This window comes from Etheostoma spectabile, chromosome 12 (assembly GCF_008692095.1).
Source record: "Etheostoma spectabile isolate EspeVRDwgs_2016 chromosome 12, UIUC_Espe_1.0, whole genome shotgun sequence".
NCBI lineage: Eukaryota > Metazoa > Chordata > Actinopteri > Perciformes > Percidae > Etheostoma > Etheostoma spectabile.
The window spans coordinates 16,850,755-16,874,824 of record NC_045744.1 but is presented as its reverse complement, the minus strand read 5'-3'; the positions used below and the strand labels follow the sequence as shown (position 1 = coordinate 16,874,824).

At 40.4% G+C, this 24,070-nt stretch overlaps 1 protein-coding gene across 2 annotated transcripts; it reads right to left on the bottom strand.

Moving 5' to 3' along the window:
* Nucleotides 1-10,332: 10,332 nt before the first annotated feature.
* LOC116699224 (phospholipid phosphatase 3) lies at nucleotides 10,333-23,867 on the bottom strand. Of its 2 annotated transcripts, none has more exons than XM_032531727.1 (7): nucleotides 23,470-23,867; nucleotides 18,278-18,432; nucleotides 13,463-13,743; nucleotides 13,247-13,304; nucleotides 12,938-13,114; nucleotides 11,442-12,363; nucleotides 10,333-11,397 (listed from the first exon to the last, which is right to left on the bottom strand). In XM_032531727.1, the coding sequence occupies exons 1-6, from the start codon at nucleotides 23,606-23,608 to the stop codon at nucleotides 12,235-12,237; spliced, it is 939 nt and encodes a 312-aa protein (XP_032387618.1). In that variant the 5' UTR covers nucleotides 23,609-23,867; the 3' UTR covers nucleotides 10,333-11,397; nucleotides 11,442-12,234. The 2 variants fall into 2 exon arrangements, with proteins under 2 accessions (XP_032387618.1, XP_032387617.1); XM_032531726.1 differs by lacking the exon at nucleotides 18,278-18,432 and adding an exon at nucleotides 17,262-17,419 and having other exon boundaries at nucleotides 23,470-23,864.
* Between the last annotated feature and the right edge of the window lie 203 nt (nucleotides 23,868-24,070).

Here is a 24,070-nt window from a genome sequence, read left to right as displayed (position 1 = left end):
ATAATAACCTATAAACTGACTGATTAAATAAATAATATTAATAAATTAGTCTACAGACAAAATCTCCCCATGAGTAACTGTCCTGCCCTGGGATCAACTCCCCAATGTCCTCTTGACAATGAGATACAGGCAGCATAATTAAAACATGTCCATATAATGTAATCTATGTTATAATGCATAACAGATTTTAGACATAAAGTGATTACAAATTCATAGTGGTAAGATGTATGAATCGAACTAAGCCTTATCAGGTACCCTAAAGCCCTTTCTCACTGTAGATTCTTAATCCTGGGCTATGAGTTGACCCTGGGATGATTCAGCCTCCTTTCACACACGTTGTTAACCCAGGGTTAACCTAAGCCCAGGTGTTGGAACACTTCAGGTTCTAATGACATGACAAAGAAATCCTGTGATTGGACAACAAAAACAAGTTCTTTGAAGTTTTTTTTAACCCGAGAACCCCTTTTCACACTGGTAACTTTTAGGGCCTAGGGCCAGGAGAGAGGGAATAGCAGGTCAACATGGAACGTGCATTTTGGTCATTTTGTCAACAAAGAGGATGGCATCCCCCCTCATCCCGAACTAAAATTGCATAGGCCCACAGACTGTAATAAGGCTATGTTAACTAGCCAAATTAACTAACCTTTTAACTAATGTTAACTGTCAATCAAAAATGTCACTCCCTGTAACAAATTGTTGGAGTAGCTTTGCTCACAATAATGCTAGTTAACATTAAAAATATGCTATTTTCAACCCGAGTATCGTTACTTTAAATAATTCAAACCAAGTGTATCTGGCTCATACTGGTAAAACCATGAAATGAAATTATATAGCACAATTATATAGCCTATTATAATTTAGAGTTAACTATGTACACTGCCCAAACCAAGAAAGTAATATTCATTTTTGTGTTTGTTTGTTCATTCATTTGGTTTGTTGGTAGTGAGTATTTTGGTGATAAAGGTTTATGTTTTAAAATGTATAAATACAGACCCAGAGCCCGAATAAATTTGGTTTGTAAGAAAAAAAATAAAAAGTAAGACAAATTCCTCTTTTTCCATATTTGGGACAGACACAGTAGATGCAGGTGCTGGGCACACTGTCCAAAATGTGAGTACATTTAATTGCCATGTACAAATATGTTTTGAGACATGTTGTGTTGTGAAATATGTTTAATTTGTATACTTTGCAGTGTGGAAGTGCTTAAGACTTTCCAAAGATACTCTATAGAAGAAACAGTTCTGTTTAGTTACACAGCCCACTTTTAGACACAGACATGGTCCGAATAAGCAGCGAGGAAGCTGACATCTGCCACCCACTTAAATAGATGATTTATTTTTATCCATCTGCAATCTTGCCCCCATATTGATGCTTTCAAAATCGGGGTTACGGTTATATTATGGGAGCTGCCATCTTCCTCATAAAGGGATAGGACCAGTTGCTGTGCATTGAGTGCATTGTTTAAGGTCTGGAGTGTATAATACACATGGATGATGCAATAGCAGCCTTAAAAAAAGTAAAGCAACTTGCTGAATGCATGACTGAAAATAAGTTTACGATGCCTTATAAAATTAAGCTGAGACCTCAGGAGAAACATTTAATTTATGTGAAAAGAAAAGACAGACAGTGGGAGGCAGCTTGAGACAGAAAGAAAAACATCAAAAATAGTAGGATCACTGGCCACTGTTGGAGGGAGGCAGACCTGCTGAAGTTAATGCTGTTATCAGCCAAGTTGCTTTGTCTGAAAATCAGCAAGCTCCATCATTGCTAACTCTTATAGAGGAGGTGATTAACATGTGAAAATACCATTAACATGAGTTAGTGTATTTTTCACACAAACATACTCACAGTTCCTAAATATCTTCCTTTCAGTACCACAACAGATAAGAGAGCAGCTCATTTGCCTGCAACAAAAATACAAAGCAGGGTAGAACCATGTTTTAAGAATGAATCTTGATCTTACAAGTGTTATTTAAAAGATGACATATTACTCGCCTATAGCTTCACCTCCCTCAGTGGGATTTCTCCACAGTTCAGAGCTCCATAAAGTCCAGTCACATTAACTCCTAAATCTCAAGAGCGCAACAGAATCCCCTGGTTGATTTTACTGGAGCTGCTCTGTGGAAACCAATATAACACTGGAGTTATGATGGGCAGTTCCAGCTGAATCAATGAATGTAAGAAGGGATTTTGTTAAAACATATATGCATATATGTATGTATGTATGCTTAAAAATACTTTTTGGTGCATTCAAAAAAGAGTCCTATTAGTCACAACATTTGCGTTAAGATAATACATGATTGTACACAGAAATAGATCTAAAACCATTAGTCAATGTATTGTTACAGCTGTTGATAATGTTTATGATTTAAAAGCTTTAAATTATATCAGCCAACTAGAATCAAATTAGCATGTTTCCTCCAAAAAGGCCTGTAGATGGCAGCAGGCACTCACCATTTCTGAGCAGGGAGGCATTTGATTACATTCTCAGGGGTTGAACAATCATGCCTGATTTTTTTCAACACTGGGATTTCATTTATTAGCTCTTTTTTCTTAAGAATACAGATAAAGTTTCCCTGATGAGGCTACCCTGAAATATGAGCCTTAAGTCAACACTCTGAGGTCATCTCATTTACTTAGGAATCATAAAGAATATGTTTTCTGTAATTTTATAGGAGAGCTTTAGCCATTAATTCTCCACGTTTCTTGACAAACGTGCTTGACTGCTCTGAGCACATTCTATGACTTCATCAGAGACGCATACTACTGACAGTAAATATGTCATACTGTACTTGACACAACATTCTTGTGATTTCCTTGAAAAAGCGAGTGGGAAGTTGGAATGACGGGTGGATAAAATAATCAGGTTACTGCGACCCCAGGGGAGAGCTGTAAAACTACCCAAGTATGAGCAAGTGTTTTCAGGGTAGTGTGAAGTGACCATGGGGCCAGCATTACATGAGGTAGAGGGTGAGCATAAAAATGTTACACACAGAAAGAGTTATGTTTTTTACGAGTAGGGGCCTCTTACTTCCAGTTTCAGGGAAATCATAAACTTGCATAAACACACAAAAATGGTCAAATTGTGGATGTCATTAAAAGGCCAGCATTGTGAGCAGATAGGATTTTACAGCATCTGTCAGTGCAATTAAGTGTGATTTACTATGAATCATAAAGAGGATTTTGTTTTAGGGGAGTTACCCTGGATTTTTTTTGCCAAACCACCTGAAATGTGAAGAGCAGAGAAATGAAAATGAAACCACATTCACTCATGTGGGTTGAATTTATCCATTAGTCTCTTATATACAGAGAACATATTAATGGGAGAATAGGAAAAGCTATTTTAACATCCTCATGATGCAGCCTACATTCCCCAGTGAATTGCCTGGAGCGTGGCATGTGTTTGCATGCATTGAGACAAGGGTTAGAAAAACAGCCTAACAACTGAGGCAAGTGGGCCAGGAAATCCTTCAGGTTCACATGGTCTGTGGAAAGACCCTCATATGGAAAAAAAAGCCAATCAGGGAGGGAGGGAGGGGATCCCTGAACTTTACAGCACAATTATGCCTGAAATCATACATTTACCAAGAAAAAGAAGCTCTCAAGTGTGGATATCTTCACATGTCAAATGTAAAGTACACATGAAACATGGGAGCATTGGAAGTGCTGGTAGGTGGATTTTGCTGGTCAGGGCCACTCTAGCTGTTTCCCCTTGTTTCCAGTCTTTATGCTAAGCTATGATATTCGGCTGCTAGCGCTAGCTTCATATTTGCTGCACAAATATAATTTCCTTTAAGGATCTATACCAAACTGAAAGGAGAAACAGTAAGTCAATAACTCCAACCGCTTACGATTTTTTTGTGAGGTGATCATGCTGCTCTGTGCATGTGTTTTCATTTGGGAATCTACAGAGAGACTAAATGAGTGTGGACAAGTAATGGATCTCATATGTATGGAGAGGTCCATTCACATCCTGTAATTGTATTGTGTTTGTTCAAACCATGACATAAAGCACACATCCTGGAGCTGAGAAAACACGTAAATACAGTGTTCACAGTGCGTGCGAGGCATACCGAGAAGTCCATTAATTTCCACTGAAAGGCTTACAACATAAATTTTCTAACTTGCATGTTGTAATGGGAAATTGAAGCAAAAAATAAATTGCACATTGTAGAAATGCACTAAGGCAAAAACCGATTGTCTGTGCAGTCTGACTGCAGGGTCATCCATAGATTCCTGATGCATCAATCTTTGCTGTTTAAACAGATGGCAGCGGCACCAAAGAGCTTGTGCTGTGCCTGATCGAATACTTGATAGGAAAGCCCAGAGGAGCCTATGTCAGAGGCCACAGGGGCCAGTAGACTCTAAGCACATTAACATTCCTGAAAAAATAACCCCAGGGAATGTTATTGTGGAGACGTTAAACAGGATTTTCCTCTCAAAGACCAGGAGAATGGCCAGGCATCACGCTGGCGTCTCCATCGCCCCGGGTCAGGAGGAGCTAAAGCACCCGGTGCCAAAAAGAAAAGGTTTATAAACCCCTTATATCCTATCCTTCCTTAGAAAAGTGCCTCCCTGGTACAGCCTCATTTATTTAGTTTCTACTGCAATACATCTTACTATAGCAACAAAGACAGCTGTGCTCCTTCTGCATTGCAGACCAAATTCTACATATTTACTAAAATACATTCATCTGTCCTCTTCCCATTTCATTAAATAAAAGGTTTTTACACTTGTACAACTATAGTATAATACATTCCAAAAATGTCACGTCATCTGTTCCAAATTTTAGCCCCCACACGAAAGGATTTAGATTCAAACGTTTCACCATGCCAAGTATTGCACCTATGCTGCTCTCACTCTGTAAATAGCCTGGTACCTGGCCATGTAGGCATTTATAAACAGTTACAATTATGGATTATTGATCTATTTCAATACTGATGCCACAGGAAGAGTGTTTTAATCAATGCTGACTATCAATATACATCCCTCTTCCTAGATTCATCCCCTTCCTTTTTCCTTTTTAAACCTACATTAATTGATTTTTGGTCACTTGGGAGTCGTGCAACAAGCCAAGCTGTGAACACAGTACTAAAGGTGTAATGGTGAACAAAGCAAACAATTGTCTATTTACCCATCTTGCAGACATAGAGAGAGTCTGGTTTGTGTCCATTTAATCTTGGAACCCATCAGCTATCAGTCTGATGACAACTATCCTCTGGGGCCAATATTTCGGGGGTTCCTGTTTACCTGCATGCAACCAAAGCCTGCTAAAACATGAATTGGTCACACTAGTCGAATTACAAACGGACTACAAATGGAAACCAGAATGCTTTGGATATGCAACTATTGTCCCCAACAGATATTGCATTCATATGCAGATATCTGTTCGGAGATTAATGTCCATCTGACAAATATAGCCAATATGTCCAATGGTCACTTTCCTATTAGCTCTGTTTTGCTTTCCATTAACTCCTGAGGGAAATACCTGGCTCTTTTCTTTAGCTGCTACATGCACCACTATGTTCATCAGTTTGTCATTACGTTGTCTGTCTGCCTTTGCCGCTGAGCATGTAGTATGCATTCGGTTTATAGAACTTTTTAACTCAAAACAGCTGCCTGCTGCAACTGTCAACAGCCAGTGTTACCAAATATGTTGCCAAGTCAGCCTTTACAGTGTGATTTGTTACAATATTTTCCGCCACATTATATACGAAAGTTTTATATGATCAGTCAAAGTCACAACTAAGTATTGCCGTCAAAGACATTTAACAACAACACCAGTGGACACGACCAAGCAGTAGCTTTGTTCGACAGTTCTTCAGTCTTACGTCACCTGGCTTGTTAGAATTTTTGATTCTGCTCTCTGATCGCCATTAAACGACACGTCAAACAGCTGAGTAGTGGATCCAAATGGAATTCTACACAATTAATCCCCCTGCAATTGCATTGCTCCGCCTCTACTCAGAAAGGTTGTTACTGCCAAATCCTTGACGATATCTCCCCCTCGCTCTCTGTGTGCATGGTGTGGTGTTGGAGATGCCTGGGGAGGAGGATTCCTCTGGATCAACCTGTAGCTCTCTTATAGTGCAGCTTGGAGTTAGTTAAATGGGACCAGAGTCCACCCTTCTCCTCCCCTGGTGAATCACACATTCCTTATGTTGGAGGTCACCATTGAGGGAGAACTGCAGCTCCAGACACATTGATGATTGTGTGAAATACAGCTGTTGTTGAGTGGATGATTTTTCTCTGCAAGACCCACAAATGCCTTCTGCAAGTGACCTTTCTCCAGAGACATGTATTCATTGCTTCTAAGGTCACAACCGAGCGCCTGCCGAGTGACATGAGAAAGAAAGTGTACAAGGTCAAAAGTCTCTGGCCAGGTGCCAAAAGAAATACAGGTTTCAGTGAGAATGAGTGTGGTACCTGAGATTTAAAATGAATCACTCAGTAAAAGTTAGACCCCGTCTTACTACTTTGCTCCTTTTTGTTTTTTTCTGTATTTTTCTGTCCTGTCCCGGTCTTCCCCCATTGCTGATTCTCTGGTTACTAACTGAAAACACGTGAGGCCCTTTAGAGGGGTTCTGGGATTTCGTTCACCTTTGTTACATTATAATTATGAAACATTTACATGTGATTGACACACTGAATCTTTGTTATCTTTTGATTACCTTATCATGTGAAGGCCTGAGGAAAAACATACCCTCCTCTATACGGTGACATGTTACCTCATTGGTGATAAGCAACCAGCATGACCAACCTCCATCCACCTCCTCATCTCAGATACTAAACGACATGTGGCACAAAAAGATAAAGAGCCTCACTGGTGAGATGTTGCTGTGCTGTCAGTAAATGGCTGCTGGTGCCAGGTGAGCATATGGAGAGCATCAGAGCACGCTGCTTGTGATGTTTGATGAAGTCAATGTTTGTGTTCCGTCAGCAGTATATTCTTTTTGGCTCCTTTCCCATGGGGCTCCTTCAGACACATATGGAGGTAATTTGTTCAAATTCTTCAGCAGAGAAAGAAATAAGAGGGGGGAAATGGCCTTGGGATTTTGGGGTTGGAAATCAGTTTGAGAGGTTAGGGGTGAGTGGGGGTATACGACTTTGGGGTGCAGGGAATGGAGGTTTCTGTGAGAAATGGCTTTTAAAGAGCTTCAAGTAACATGCTAGTTTGTGTTTAGAGAATTGTCAAAACTGGAAAGGGTATATTCTCTGGAGCACAGGAATAAAAAAAAATGAAATAAAAAAGACATGTATTCCTGACATCATGGTCATTCTTTACCCTCTGGGGTTCACAAATTATTTTGGAATTCTGGATGGCTTGAAAACAACAATTGTTAGTTTTTAAAGTTTCAAGAGAATGATGATGGAGCACTACAAAAATTGGTTGTGCAATCGCCAAATTCAAAAGGCATAATCCTTTGGGGAGCATGAATATTCACAATAGAAAAAATTGTAGTGTCCAAAACAAAAATGGTTCATTTTCTGTGGAGCGTGAATGTGCTAATTCATTTCATTGGGCATCCTATATCATCTGTGGTTCAAACTCAGCAGCATGGACATTGGATACCTTGTCTTGAAATAAAGTCCATCAAGGAAAAAAACCTAGTGGCAACAAAGAAAAGGTAAGGGCTGTCATCACAAATGATGCTTCGAAAACCATGAAATGTATGGCAGTACATGAGACAAAGTATTTGTGACTACCCAATCGACTGGCCAGTGTCGTCATCCTTAAGCCACCAGGAATAAAAGTTTCCAAGAAGAAGGAATAAATTTGATTGTTAGCTCTGCATTCATGGTGTGACTTCCATGGCAAACACTTCAAGGGATGTCATCCACATGAGATGGAAAGCTGAAATGTTGATCTAAACAGAAAGCTCCAGGATAGGGTTAAATGATCAACAAACTATTGCAGCATCAACATCTAATCACTAATCACACTTTACCCTCTGTGTACATCCAGGCTCAGACTCCCGGTCAGTGCAGCCCTGTCTCCAGGTCAGCTGTAAGAAAGGTTGTGATGGCAGAGATTTTGCTTCCCTCTTGATGTTTACATTCTCCAGACACAGGGGAGGATGAGGAGAGAAGGAGGGAAAAAGAGAAACAGAGAGAGAATAACTAACAGCTGCAGCACTGTAACACCAAGTCTGAGTACTCCTGGGCACGGACATAACATCTAATGGCTAATATTAAGGTTTTGAGAGGTTTTTATGAGGGGTGTTTGTGTGTATTGAGTGTGGATGAGTAAAGGGGCAGATAGAGGAGACTTATGTAACATGTTTAAGGTCTGCTGCCTTTGCCTCACGTTTCTTTCAGTCCACTCAAACAGAACATTTACAAGCGACAAATATCCTTGCAGGCAACTAGTGAAGAGGGATTAAAGATGTGCTACATTTCCGTCTATTTTAAAGTGTTTTAAAGCTGATAGCGATAGTCCTGGAAACCGCTTGTGTGCCATGAGTCGTGTAAAGAAAAACCCTCAGAAAGTCCAAACACTTGGCATGGCTCAAAAGCCAAGGTCTCCCGGGAGCCAGGCATCATCATGGTGTTCTGAGAATAAGAAAAACATGCCCAGTGGAGATGTAATGAGGTTATCAGCCAGGGCATTTGGAGGGTGTGCCTCGCTTCCTCTTAGCATCCCGCCATCTGTCAGGACAAGGACAACCGACCTCAGTGGCTATTGTCAATGATGTGATGTGGCATCAGACTCTATGACAGGCTTCAAGTTGACTAAAGGAGCAGATAGGCCAAACTTTCTGAAGTACAGCTTTTCTAGAAGAGATTAACCAGGTCGGAATTTTTTTCTTTTGCTTCAAACTCCTTTTAACTCAATAGTTTCTACAAAAACTACAAATTGATTAGATCTGTTTTCTCCTTGATAGCTAGACCAAACCACCACAGGAACAGCTGTCACATAAAAAAAAAGACTGCTGAAGAAGACTGAAGAAGATTGTTGTAACTGTTGCCACTGAAATGACCACACTGATGTATTTTCTCATCACACAGTTGCAACAATTGTAGCTGGAAAGAGGATGCTGGTTTGATTTGTGTGTGTGTGTGTGTGTGTGTGTGTAGGGGGTACACAAGAAAAAAAGTCATTGCTTCAGAACAACCACAGCATTGCTACAGAGTTCATCAGATGTGTTTGTAGATCACACAGGGTAATTACATCACAAATAATAGGGGTTAAACTGCGGTGAGAAAACACAACATTCTTTTTCTCCCAACCACATGAAAAGGATTTCATTATTAGAATGTTAAGCACTGCTGATCAAGAAAGCCTCTTTGAATCCCTACCGGCTAAAACTGTGAAAAAGCAAAGGACTGTGCCATTTGTTGGTCTGGTGAATACTAAAATATACTCCGCATGCTTCCTCTATTACTTTCAAGCAAAGCTATCTTTGAGAAAATCTTGCACCACGGATGGTTTAATGGAGTGGGTCAGGGCAGGTTCACAAAAGATAAACATTATGTCAAGCTTTTAGCACTGGATGTGTACATTTGTTGAAGAGAGAGGGCAACACTCATGCTCAACAAACTGCCATGTTTGGTAGCCGAGGAGTGTTTATTTAGAAACTTGGATCAAACAGGCTCCATGTTTGGTTCAGAGCAGAGATCTTCAACAGGGAGTCCACAACTTCTGGGGTGTCCTCAGAGTCATCGCAGGTTTGGAGCTCTGGAGTTTGGACTAAAGTAGAGATAAAAACTAAACTCTCTCTGTAGGTTTAGTCTTGCGATGAATTAAGACATTGGAAAAAGTAACTTATTAGTATAACAAACGACAGCTGCTGCACATTAGCATCACCCCTGGCATGGTCAAAAAACATAACAGATTTTGATGCTTATCAAACTAATCAACTCTAATCTCCTTCTGGGCACTGTGCCTGATCTACAGTAAATCAATCAGCTTATGGTACCATGTGAACACCAAAACCCAGCTCATATGCTGACCTAACTTTACACAGTACAGCCTGTAGATGGTTCTATCTGTATATGGTTTATTCAGGTTTTTGTGAATACCAAGTGGCCTATGAGGATTAAACAAGGCACAAGTGGCAAATTACATTGCTTCTAAGCATTCTTATACGTGAAATTACTTTGCCACTTTGGCATGCTTTCTGTATGGAGTCTATATTATTTCAGAGAGTCATTGGGGAGTGGGGTTAAAGCCTGGAATGTACACTATTTCCCCACAGGAAGCCGAGCATGGAAGTCTACCATTGCCCCACGCCCAGATCTCTCCATCGCACGCAGTTAAACCAGCAACTAAATCATAGTACCACAGTCATGTATGACACAAAGAGTGAACTAAACATCATCACAGTATGCTGCTGTTCATCTTTTGTTTTATTAAAGACAATTTATCTTTGACACGTCTTACAGTTTTATTGTACAAAAACTTCACATTACAAAAATATTGAAAGGCATTTTTTAAACAAACATGGACTGAAGCTATCTGCCTTGAGAGCTTTGATTTTCAGAAAACTTCATTTTTTACAAGCTGTCAACGTTACTGGATGCAATCTGCCAAGCTTTGCCTTTTTAAAGCAGCATGTTTTACATTTACACAGGTATTGACACACAAGTCATAGTGGGCGTTTCTTCAAAAGATATAATGTATATATATACAAATGATACAGTATTGTACAATGTATGGTAGCATTCAGTATCTTCTGATGCTGTATATAGATTTTCAAGACATGTATTAAGAAAAAACTATAGTTTCTTATAAACATCAGATCAAAGTTTGTCTCAGTAACTTAAAGCTGAGGAAGACGCTTTCAATCAGTGGTTTTAAGTGTTGCTAAAAAGTTCATTACATCAATGTCGAGCAAAAATATTAGCATCATTATTACTTCTAAAATTCAATGTAATAATTTTCGTCTTTAATAATGCAGATTCACATTGCCAGCCCTATTGTATTACAAGACTTTATGAAATAATAAGCGGTTACAATGTGCCAACAAATATTTTTTTTAAACTGTTTTGCTTAATTGTGCTTTAACACTGAAAAGCTACTTTAAGTAACCAATGTTCTAGACGCTCCTGTCTTTATTTTGAGCGTGTAAATATACTGTATGCCTGTGTAGGATACAGTATATCACAGGATTTCTCGGTGATGTGAATCCTTACCATGATTAATGACAGTAATGTAGATGTAGTAACGTAGATGATTTGTTTCCCACAGTGTTCCTGTCTTGAGTTACATGTGTCTGTTGGAGCAGGTGCCTGTTCTCTGGCTGAAGAGAGGCACACTTGTAGGCACACTGAAATATATAGACATGACATTAAGACACATTGGTATGCTCACAGAATGGCCAAACACACACACACACAGACACACACAGACACACACACCCACACCCACACCCACACACACACACACACACACACCTTACACTTGTGAGCACCCGTCTAGTACATACAGTATAACAGACGTCATTTCATTAAATGGCTCAGAGGGGGCTCGTCCTAGCCAGCAGAAAGAGGCCCACATCCAACAAATACGTTCTCACTGTACTCCCCACCTAGTCTAATTTATGTGCACCTTAAGGAACATGGTGTTACGGACATAACAAAGCTTACAAAGTCTTACAAAGCTTTCCAAAAGCTTCACCTTAGGTAATTCAAGTGGATACAAACAGGAGTGAGTTACGCTAAAATACTGCTATAAATCACACATAAAATGCTTATGTTTGTGATAAAACAAAACAAAAAACATCCTTCATGAAATCAAGGAATTTGTTTTTTTGTCATGATTTGTTTGTATTAGTCACACAGTGAGTGAGTGGCAGGAATATAATGGTAGCTCCCATGCTGAATGCAGCTGAGGCGAGAAGGCACAAAAGCCACACAGCTTTGATTACAGCTGCCATTTCTCAATTTTGTTTCATTTCAGATGCGTGTCCATGGAGAGACCTTGACAGAGGAGAATCTCAAATAATCCTCATAACAGAAGAGGAAGAAATATCCCCATGCCTCTCTCTTTTCCACATTAAAATGTCTGGTGAAAGAGGAAAAAGATGGACATTTCCATTGAGAAAGCAAAACTTGGTTGACAGTTTTCCAAAGCTTCTTTCTCTCATCCTATGAGACTCAAGATTCCATAGTTTGTCTCCATTATCCAGATTGTTGGGAGTTTATTTGTATCCAGTACTGACCAGTGGTTGCAGCAGTGACTGAAAAAAGTCACCAGTCGGGGTTATGTACAGTCAGTTTGAAGTTGCCTTTTTATGCCATTATGAGATGGTTACTCCGCTCTCTGTTGTCTGCTGGAGGAACTAGATCTTTCTTCACTGGGGTTGGCAAAAGGGTAGAACGTCTACCTTTGGGCTTGAACAAATCAGACACAAAGAATACCTGTGGAGGGAATAGAAAACAACCTTGAACATCCAAATCATTGCAAAGTGGCAGATTTAAAATCTGAATCTGTTATCAAGAACTATAATAATGCAGAAATATTTGTCTTGGAGGGGAGGCACAGTACATATGCAAGATACACAACATTATGGACAGTAGACTAAACATATAATACCAGATTTATTTTTTCTTGGATTGTAGCCTCCTTACACCACTCAAGTGTGCTTGGAATATAGAAGTGGCTACATTTGAAAATAATTGCCCCTGTCCCCTTTTATTCCAATTTTCTGTTATCCAATATAATGCCATTTTCTTTTCCTTAAACACAGTTCTCCAAGGTTCTGTATTAGGCCCCCTTCTGTTTCCATTAACATGCACACTCTCAACAATATAATTAGTAAACAGTGTTTCTGTCCCCAAAGAAAGAGGTTACATAAATTAAGTTATAATCATTATCATTATTTAACTGGCAAGTTAGAAATAACATGTTGTGAAAGGCATGTATTGTTACGGCCATTTGATCTAATCCAATATAGAAGATTACAATATTACAATAGAATGTAGAACCACTCACTATAACGTAGGCCACCAGGGCTCCCTGCACAAAACCTGCCAGGACATCAGTTGGGTGGTGCTTGTGATCAGAGACACGGGACAGGCCGGTGTAGAAAGACATCATGATGAGGGTGAACTGGGTCAGAGGGCGCAGCAGGCGAGCTCCATGCCAAGTGAAGCGAGACTGCAGGTAAAACTGTAAAATTGAAGACATTATAAAGGTGATATTGATAGAAAGAGTTTTCTACCTAGATAGGGACATTTGTTTTTAATTTGCTGTGTAATCATACACGGATGAATGTGTGTTAAAAACAATTCAGTAACTCACCACCAGGTACAGCATGGTGTACATGGAGAACGATGCATGTCCAGAGAAAAAAGACTTCCTGAGAAGATTAGAGGACAATCATATTATACCACAGCTTACGATATGTACAATACATACTGTATGTAAACTGTATGCTATATACTGTATACATACATGTATAAGGTAACACTTTTAAAATTGTGTTTCTATATTGTTCTCTGAATGTAACATTAATACCTGGCCTCCTGAACTTTGCTCTCTGGCCCCTGACACTGGTAGTCAGTGATGTAGCCCAGGGAACAGTTGATAGTGGAGAAGTCAGGTTTGCATACATCGAGGAAATGAGGGCGCATTCGGCCCACTGACACTTTGGCAATGTCAGTGAAGGATTGGCTGATGGCGCAGCCAAAGATGAACACGCCCACCTGCTTGTAGAGAGCAGATATGTAGGGGTTCCCTACAAAAGACTTGGATCCCTCGTTTAGAAAGTAGATTCTGTAGCTCTCCCCAATGATGATCTGAAGGCACAGAAGTGATGGCGACGTCAGTGGATATCATGATTTTAACACAATCCCAGTCCAAATGTCCACCCTAATTCCTAAGCACTTCATTCACATCTCCTGAGTGCTACGTGAAAATGTGTGAGTGCAGGAGAGCCAAAATATTTTATGAAGAATGAGACAGCACTATTAAATTATGTTACATGGACAGAAGAATTTGCTTGGTCAGCCATGTGTGATGCACATATTTTGAATGTAATTTAATACTCAATTGAGCAGTTGTTACTCATTATCTGAATACAAGAATAGCCTAATACATTTGTGTTCTTTTAAGGTTTTTTTTGCCATACTTTTAGACACCCACCATGATCACTATTTTTATCATTAGGACACTATATTGTGCTTGCCAAATTTCACAGAGGGACATCACTAAGTTACTGTGGACTTTTTGGAAATGTACATCAAAGCTTGTGATTCTATTAAGGATGGACATTTGGGTCCAGGCTATAGAGAACTCAAGTGATGGCTGTGTCTAAAATAAAAATTTTTCAGGATCAAGATGTTATTATGACAGCTTAAACAGAATACAGTGATTTCTTCTGGAGTGGTTTGAAAAGGGCTACTTTATAGTTGAATCTGTTTACCTGTGCCATTCTACTTCTGAGAGAAAACAGTGAGGCGACGTGGGAGGCAACTCAAACTGTCTGCCATGTATAGTTTTATGTAAGTGTGTAAATAAACCACCGTCTAAAACCGACGATTGACGTGTAAGGCGCACTTAGGGGGAGGTGGATAGCCATAACTGACAACAGCTGTTCCAGCTCAAAAACGCCTTCCCAACCCCCTCATCCCCTGTTGTCATCCAGCAGCTCAGAAATGAAAGTGTGGAAGAGAAGTCAGAACGAGAGTCTGGAAGGAGTTCCAGGAAGAAAAGTGGAAGGAGTGAGAGGGAGCGGTGGAGGCCCCGCTGGTTCTAATCAGCAGAAATGCTGAGCTAGGCGACGTGTCTGATTTTGGTGGCCAGACTCCACCAGGCGCACGTCGGGGGCACGTTTGTTTTTCACCGCTCCGGCTGCCTCTCTGAAACGGCTCCGATTTCACACGGGAAGTCTGGCCGTTTTCACGTTAGTATCTCGGCTTCATCAGACATTCTTCTGAGGGGCGCAAAAATAAGTCTCATTCTGAGAAACACTCTCTGTAGAGGGATAGCCCTTACGGAGATTTAACAAGCTGATAGAGTCTGTTGTTTTCCACCATCCAGGCCTTTAGAGCCAGCTCGATAAAGCCCAGCTGTTTTCATGGGAAAAAGGCAGGGGGGGGGAAGAAACACATCTGGTTCCCCTTGTGAGAAAGATTTAACTATGTGAATGAATAAATAAATTGGCATTGGAGGATAAGTAGCTGTTACACTGAGATAATCATGGGTGAAAGACGCTGATTTATGGCTTATGTTAAACGTCTTGTATTTCTAAAATGACACCATGGTGTTTTCATTTCTTCTAAAAAAATATCTGCATAAATTAAATAAAGGATATGGCCTTTTGTAATTCTCAGCTCTCGTCAGTGGGAAACGAAGCACTAAATTACCTAATGTTGGTGATTTCTGGTTCAGACAACACAAAAGCTGGCCAGAACGCTCCAGGGGGGAGATGGATTGTAATTGTGCAGGGGGAAAATGAGATATCTGGCAAAGCCTTCTTGTTTTGGGTCTTCACCACTATTCCACCCCACCGATTACAGTATTTAACCAAACAACCATTGCGTCAACCATAATTACACGTGGCCAGAACTCCTCACTATGAAAACCCCTGTGGCCCTGAGCCCATATAGTAGTCTGCTCTCCAGGAGGAGGGCACTAGTGGCTACAGGGAGAAACAGGCCAAGCCATGTGGCAAGGCACCTTCCCACTGTGGGTCTGCCAAGTGACAACTGCACATGCTATGGCAGTGCTAAATAACACCAAGGAGCAACTCTAAGGTTTCTGAAGATTTTTCAAGTGTGCCTAAAGTCCCTAAGTGCGTGTCCCAGGAATCGGTTTTAGCTAGCCCATTGTTAACACATTATTGATCACTTGGTATTTTCAATGTGGTAGCTAATGTGTTAGTAGCTGACATTGAGACATCGCTAGATGTTGTTAGATGTCTCGCACATAGTTGCTAAATAGAAATCTAAGGTGTGTTTCCTATGTAGCTAGCTGTTTGCTAAGTTGCTGCTGGGGAATTTGCAGTTGCTCCCAATGTGTTTACAGGTGGTTGCTACATGGATGCTATGGATTTTGGGGCGATTTTTAAAGTTTTAGTAGACGTTGCTAAATTGTTTAGAGTGGTTGCTTAAGCCGTTACAGTCCATTGGTCAATTCAATTGACATATTATATAAAAAACATTACAGATAGAAACAACTCTAGACACTTTTTAAATAGCCTTTTTGCCGTTGCCTCAATGAAAACAGTATTATATTTCACTACAGACATGGCAATGGGCACATAGGCCACAATATGTAGTTTTATTCTTACCATCTAAGACTCCTGCAGTAATGTTTTTTTCTCCACCTTCTTTGTGTATTATGTATTAGTTTTTATTTTTTAGGTGTGGATATGGGTGGGTTTGGGTACGGGCTTAAAGATGTAGGGATGTGTTATGTTATGCTTCACGTATGTCAGTATTTACACTTTTTGAGCCACAGAACTACTATGAATTCAGAAGTGTTTTGAGAAAGCTTAAAGGCCAATCATGTACTGTACTTCGATGCACAAGTGGGGGGAACAACAAAGGCCTAAACAATGCTTTGGGTTGCAGTTATATGTGTGAAGTCTAACTAAAATGTAAAGTCTAACTAAAATGCTTGACATTTCGAAGGTGTGCAGATAGATGGATTCCCCAAAATGGAAAGAAACTCGGAAAACCATGGCAGCAAAATCAACAGTTTGGCAGTTTTAAGTGTACCTCTGAGCTGTGGCAAATGGAGAAAAATGAAATTGAATTATAGAAATCTAGGATGACAGTTTAGCGTGCAGCTCTTTGATACATCCTCACTGTTTTTTCCCAGGAGACCGCAACAAATTACTCAACACTTGCTCGCTCGCTAAAGTGCTTTAGTCATCTTAAGCCCCAAAGGAGAAAGGCCTTGAACAAATGTTGTTGACATCTTTTTATCTGGAATGTGCTGACGCCAATCAGAGGGACAGATAGCACAGGTATGGGGAGTGGTCGTTTCAGTAGTCATCTGATGGAGTGTGCACAGGTGCATTTCTCTAAACATGATGTCAGTCGGAAGGTGCATGGTTTGGTTGGAGAAAACGTGTTTAAAGTTTAAAATCTCTATATGACTACCATAATATTATACTGTATATTGTTGGAAATGTTATCATTAACTAACTATAACTCCTTCTGGGCATATTGTGAAATACTCCAATACACTGAGGATGAGAAATTGTGGTCAACATTGGATATAAGGTGTCAGTGCTGGTAGTAATGGTGAAGGTTGCTGAAATATAAAGAGTGATGATGACATTAGTGATCAGAGTGAGGTGACTTACAGAGAGGATGGTGATAAGAATGCCAGCCGCACTAAGCACACCATCGCTAATGGTGTCTCCGTTTTTGGCCGGGTACTTGATGGACTCATCATCGCAGTAAAACCCTCTATGGTAAGGCTGAACAGCGCTGGTCTCAATGACCAAGAAAGGCAGGCCGGCTAGTGTGAAGAAGCAGTGAGCGGCACAGAGAGAAAGGAGGGGGTGGGGATGGGTGAGGGAGAGAGAGATGGAGGTGTTGGGTTAATTGATACGCAAATTACTGAGGTCGCAGGTACGAGCAAGAGGCAACAAGGGAACATCTGGGACAGGCTTAGTCCATTCTGTGGCTGCTAACTGTGACTAATCAAGAAATAATGACAGCTTTGTTCAATATTCAGTTTTAGACCTGATGTCTCAAAGGGCCATATCTGATTGTTTCAAGTTGTTTTACTGCTGGCCATTTTCCAAAGCACACTTTTTTTTTTTTTTTTTTACTATTTTTTCAGGCTGCCATTGGTGAACGACAATGAGTGGCAGACATTTGGAATTAAAGGAACCTAAAATACACAATATGTGAATGTGACTGTATGTGACAATGAGTGACTATGGTACTAAAGTAAAAATCTCCAGATTTTGGACTGACAGAATAACACACACTATTTGAGAATAACCGGTAGTTAAGAATTACTATTTTTAAGGTCAAGAGAGAACTTAAGAACTCAAACTCATCAAATCTTTGGTATTTTTACTTCATAAATTACTTCAACAATTAAACTATTTTGTTACAGTAGTGAAATGAATAGAAAACAATGGCTGCCACTAGGAAATCAATCTGAAAGCTTTTGGAAAATGCTTGTCAGTAATGCATATATACTTGATTTGCAGCTAATGAAGTACAACACAAAACCATTGAGTGGGAGTTACAGCCTGTCGCACCAATCATGTTTTTTGAGCTGTCACAAGCCAACCATTGGATGAACCGAGAGTGTCCCAACATATGCTCTCTCTTTCTCTTGCAGTACCACAGCAGGACTTACTGAGACCACAGGCACAGTGACACCCACAGCTGAGAGCACAGCGGTGGACACCGTGCTGCCTTTATAGTTCAGCCTGATGCTGTTGTCATTGCAGAAGAATCCTCTCTGGTAAGGCGGGAATGGAGATTTGTGCAAAAACACGGCAACAAGCAACACTGTATGGTTGGACACACAGGAGCAGAGGTCAGACAGCTCTTTAATCCACAACAGTGGGCAGCTGCAACACTAGACTTTATATTAACACAAATAATAATAGAAAATAACACAAAGACACAGACATCTCAGGTATTCATACAGACATAAAAACTCCCAGCAGACATGTATGTAAGTTATCTATGTCATCTGTTTTCAAAACTGACACTGATGCTGTCATGAGAAAATGAGCCAAAATAAACACACTGAAATGTATTGGAATTAATGCCCAAATCAAAGCAACATTGTTGTTTTAGACTTAAGTGAACCTTTTATGCTTAGAATAGCATCAACTGGTCTTACTCTGTCTGAGTTAGCACTAAAAGGATTGGATGCTCTTAAGACAGAGACCATTTCAGTTGACAAGAAACAAAAACACCAACAGTATCAGAGCCATCCCTCCTTTCCTGCTGAGGCTTTCAAGTGCACTTAAAAAGGCCCACTTTAAGATGCCTTGGGGGGTGTCCGTGTCCGATCAATTTAGTGTCTTTTGCCACCTAAAGTGGCAAAAAGATATTATTTATCTCCTGTCAACAAACAAGAGTGGGTGTTACTGAGATGCAAGCCAAAAAAAAAGACATCTTATTTTCACGTTTACCAAAGGCTTCAATGCAGGACTTTGAAATTTGAGTTTGGACGTAATACCCAGGAGAGGCTTCAAATGTCAGACAGAATTTGGAAAACACACTTTCAAAAATCACTTCAAAAAGCAGCATTTAACTGATGGTGGAGCTTGCAAGTCACTCTCTGAATAGTTCTGCGATCTGCCAATACAAAGGAAAACAAACATCAGCGTTCACTTTCTCACATGCTCTCTTCGTCTGTCTCTCAGTCTCCAAAGCACCGGGGTGTAGAGGTCAGTGCTGAGAGCTGCTAAAAGGCAGGATAGTTGCGGTGAGGGGGGCGTGATTTCTGAAACTAAATGTCAACACACGCTTCACTTGCTGAGCCCATCAACCCCTTATACACTTACACACGCACACGCTAGACTTTGGCCTTTGAAGGTCCAGCTGGATTGAGCTCAGATTACAGACAGAGCGTTGCTGCCTGATGGGAACTCCAGGATGCTGGCATTCCCTCCACATTCAGCAGGATTCACATTATTAACTTTCTTGTTTTCATTCTCACTCTTCAAACAAATAGCTACAATACAGTTACAATCACCTCCAGAGCAAGTCTGGTGGCAAGAGAAAGAGCAGGGTGGTATGTCTCAGAGTTCTGTAACTGTAAAAATATACGGTACTTTACAGTACCCTGAATCTTTAATGTCTAATCCCATCAGTTTGCTTAGCCTGGCCATGAACAGAACCACACAGGACTTCCCAAACTGCTGATATGTATCTTTTAAGAAAAGGCATACACAGCTGAAAGTGCTGGATGTGATAACTCCAGAGTATTGACCCCTGCCTTTAAACACACTCAAGGGCCAGAGGCAGAGACTGATGGAAAGAGACAGAGGTGGCAAATGCATCGATGAAATAAAGTGTCCACAACCTGCCCTGGTCAAGTGCTTCAAACAGGTGATTAAGAAGAAGAAGTAAAACACAACAAGACAGTCAAGTCTTGTTTTCCGGACACTCAGCAGGGCTTTCTTCTCCGCTCATTCCTTCGACCCCTTCCATCCATCTAAACAGTGCAGCATCAGCATTGAGTACAGCATGTTAGGATTTTCCCCTCCTACCCTCTTCCTCCTTTCCCGCTTCTAACAGCCGGGGGGCGAGGAGGAGGGGGAGGGTGTCCCTGTCCTGCCAACAACAACACCAGTCAGCACAGGCGTGGGTATGTCTTCTGCATTAGCTCAACATCAGCCCAAAGACAACAGAGACAAACAAAGGGAAATACAATCAACTGGGGACCCCTAATTGAAAATAAGCAAACACTGTAAAAACTATGACTTTTTCAGCACATAGCGCTGAAACCCACATCAAAATTAAGAGAAAACGCATCATTTAGACACACTTCTTAGAATTTCCTTGACTTGCCCGTTTGCTTTCCCCCAGTTCAGCACAAGCAGCTCCATGTAGCTGCCGTTTGTGGAAACTAGAACCAATGTATAATCCTCACGCTGAATTAAATCCCCAACATATTTTAGAGGCATTCGCCAAAACACCAAGTGTGACTATTAAAATAAACAGACGCACATTTTCCACTTGCAGGGATCGCTCACTGTCTGGCGTAGAAATGTATAATGTCTGAGGTATTTGTGGTGTATACACAGATGCAGTTGTTTTTACTCACAGCAGCCCCCACACAACCTGCCCCCCTGTCTGTCTGTTAGGCCCTGTGAAAAAATTAGTTCCACTGTGGAAGTGCAACCGGGTATGCCTACGTGGGTTAAATAAAAGCGCATTAGCATTCAATTGCTAGCGGCTATAACTTCTGCAGTTATTTATCACATTTCTAAGGAAGAGTAGGTATTACACACAAGGCAGTTGACATATCTGTTCCTCCTCTTTACCCACGGCCCCCAATTACACACATAGAAACATATATTGGCACTGACAATACATGTACAGTATGTACATAGAAACACAAGGTATATGCCTACATTTAGACACACATGACCTTGTATGCACACACTGTACATATAGCAGAAATGATTGCAGACATCATTCAGTAGTACCTGGGGGAAAATGCACATACTGTAAATGTAGGATTAATGTAGTTTAACGGTAATGCAATTCAAGCAGATATTGTGACCTGCTGTCTTCTAATTTTCCAGCTTGCAATAGAATGTAGTCCAAGTCTTTGTTTTTGGTAAGTTATAAAGTGTGAGCAATTAAAATGTCTATACAATCATGTTTGACTACTACTTGAAACGCTCTGCTGATGTCCCAGAGCCATGTTCAACTGTCTGATAAACTTCTTAACGATACTTTTTGAGGCCCACGTTGGCTGTTCTAACTGGGCAGCACAGTTTGTTTCTTTCAGGACTTTAACTAAAACTGACAATTGACACTTCAACCAGTGCTCAAACTTCAGCCTTTTTGACTTCTTTAACTAACTGTATATCAACTGACACTTCAACATCTTCCTGTCTTTTTATTTCACATGTTGTAAATGCAATGTAAATGTTCAGCATGTCGGATTGAGAACACTCATGTTAGTTCACTTTAAAGGGTCAATTTACCCAAATTACAAGTTTCAGTTTTAGTGTTGAGACTATCCCACCATTAATACAAGTATTAGATACTGTCTACATTACAAAAGTAATAATATGTATATAGGTATATATATAATAAAATATAGGTGGAATTGTGGCCAATTAACCACCTTTCACCTCGTGCCGAACCAGGTCAAAAGCACACAGAAACATAAGACGATTAACTGGGAAACATGAGAGCCACCTGCTACAGCTTAACGTAAACTGAACCTGATCACCTCACCGGGGTTCAAGCAAAACACTAAATAATTGCTTTCCTCAGCATTATTTGTCAGGATTTAGTTCCAATCCCCACTGAATCAGGGTGAATTTCTCCTCTAGTGTACTGAGTAATGTTTTCTTTACTGGTGGTCTACTGGGATTACAGTGGCCGGAGATAGATCATGTGTGTGAGAGAGATATCCCTGGATGCAGTAATACTAGAAGTGCAATCAGTGTATGACAATGGAGGCGTGGGGATTGCCAGTATTGGCCCAACATTTCCTCCTTGTGGTAGCTCTCTTTAAGCCACATCTTTAGCCAGAAAACCACTGTGGGAATGTACATGTACAGAGCAAATCATTGGGATTTACCCACCATAGAGACAAAAACTAGACTAAAACTAAATATAGCTCGTCAGAAAGAAAGAGTGTTTATACTGCAGATCCTGGGACTGCTTTAACAATAACCAGAATGGTGGTTTCCACATGCAGTTGCAACAGTTTTGTTTTATAGCTGAACACTGCTTTGCTGTTTGAAATAATGTTCTCACACTAACATTCCACAGAACAACATAATATAACAATTGGGAACATATGGAGAACATATCAGAGAAGAAAATTAGTGAAATTAGTATATGGTCAAAGGTTTAAGCCCCGAGGACAGGCAAACCTTTTGTAGGACTTTTGGGTTTATACTTCAGTGTAACAAAGATATTTAACAACCTTAACCCAGTGTCTGTAGCTGTTGAACATCAAAGGACCTGTGCTGATGAACACGCACGCACGCACGCGCACACACACGCGCGCACACACACACGACCTTCTCAACACCACTTCCCTTAATTACGCCACACCCACACCTTCATATTATATTATGCCAGATGTTGAGATCAAGAGAATTCTTTCTGCTGTGGAATGTGAGCCATTTTGGAAAATATAATAAGCCAAAGCAGAGGTAGGCTACAGTACAGGTGTGGCTCGAGACCAAAGAAATATATCCCTTCCGAATCTGGAGATATATATAGTTTCCCCTTTGCCAGCACTATTATTTTGAAGGGTGGGGGCTGAGGAAAACATACCTTCCCTAGCCAAACTAATTTATGGAAAAAATCTAGCTTAATGGCTGTTAGGCTGCTATTGGGAATGGGGAATCACTTGCTGCTTAGGTAACACAGTCGAGCTGATGTAACGCTAGCTAGCTCGCTAGATAAACCATTTAGGCTAACTAAAGTGTATGATAATTCGTTGTGAATGTTAGCTAAGTGACTTAATAGTTTCAATTAACGGTACATTTATTAAATGGAAGTGACATTTACCTAGCCTAAACCAACTATAAAGACAAGTAGAAATTTAACGTCTTCTAAGTTGAATACTAATTATATAGCAGTTTGGGAAACGATCATATTATGGAAGATACAGTATGAGCTGGAGCAAATAATCTAATCTTGAACACGCTTTAAGTCCTGCAAAGCAAAACAATATATTACAATGAAACACTACTGGGTACAAAAAATTAAAATTAAGCCATACATTCTCTGCCGAGTACTAAAAGTCATCGTAGTAACACATATACGTTGTACATAGCTATATCATACCTGGTATCTATGACGGTAATTAGCATGCAGTGGGACTCTTACCTAAAAATAAGCAGAAGAGATCCACTCCGACCAGTAACTTTCTTCTGCTGTGGTCTTTGCAGTTATTGTTGTTCAGTGAACTCCCGCCGTTCTTTGTCTCGGCTGCCATAGTTTTCTCATATATCAAACAGCGTTGCATTTAAAACGTGTTATGTAGTTCAAATAAAAAGGGAATCAAAATCGGGTTACAAGCTGTCGCAGTGCCTTTATTGTGAACTTTCTACAAGTGCCTAGCGATTCTACTTGGATCCTAAGGGGCCGTCGTCGTCATTCAAGTCTAAACTAATGTTAGTCTGATATTCAGAAAAAAGGCTCTTTCAAAATGTAATCAGTTGTCTTCAAACAACAGCTCTCACTCTTTCTAACTTCTAACCATCCTTACTATATTACTCCTGTTCTTAGGGGTAGAGTCATGTGACAACCTTCCAGAAAAGCCCCTCCTCCAGCTCCTCCCTTCAATTAATAGCAGCTCTCTCTCTCACACACACACAAACATCTCTAATAGGACTGGGTGTTGCTCAACTCAGCAGTAACAAGGGGGATTTCAAAGCAAAGTCAGACAGCCAACAACGAAAAAGACCCATGAATGGAAGCACCAATG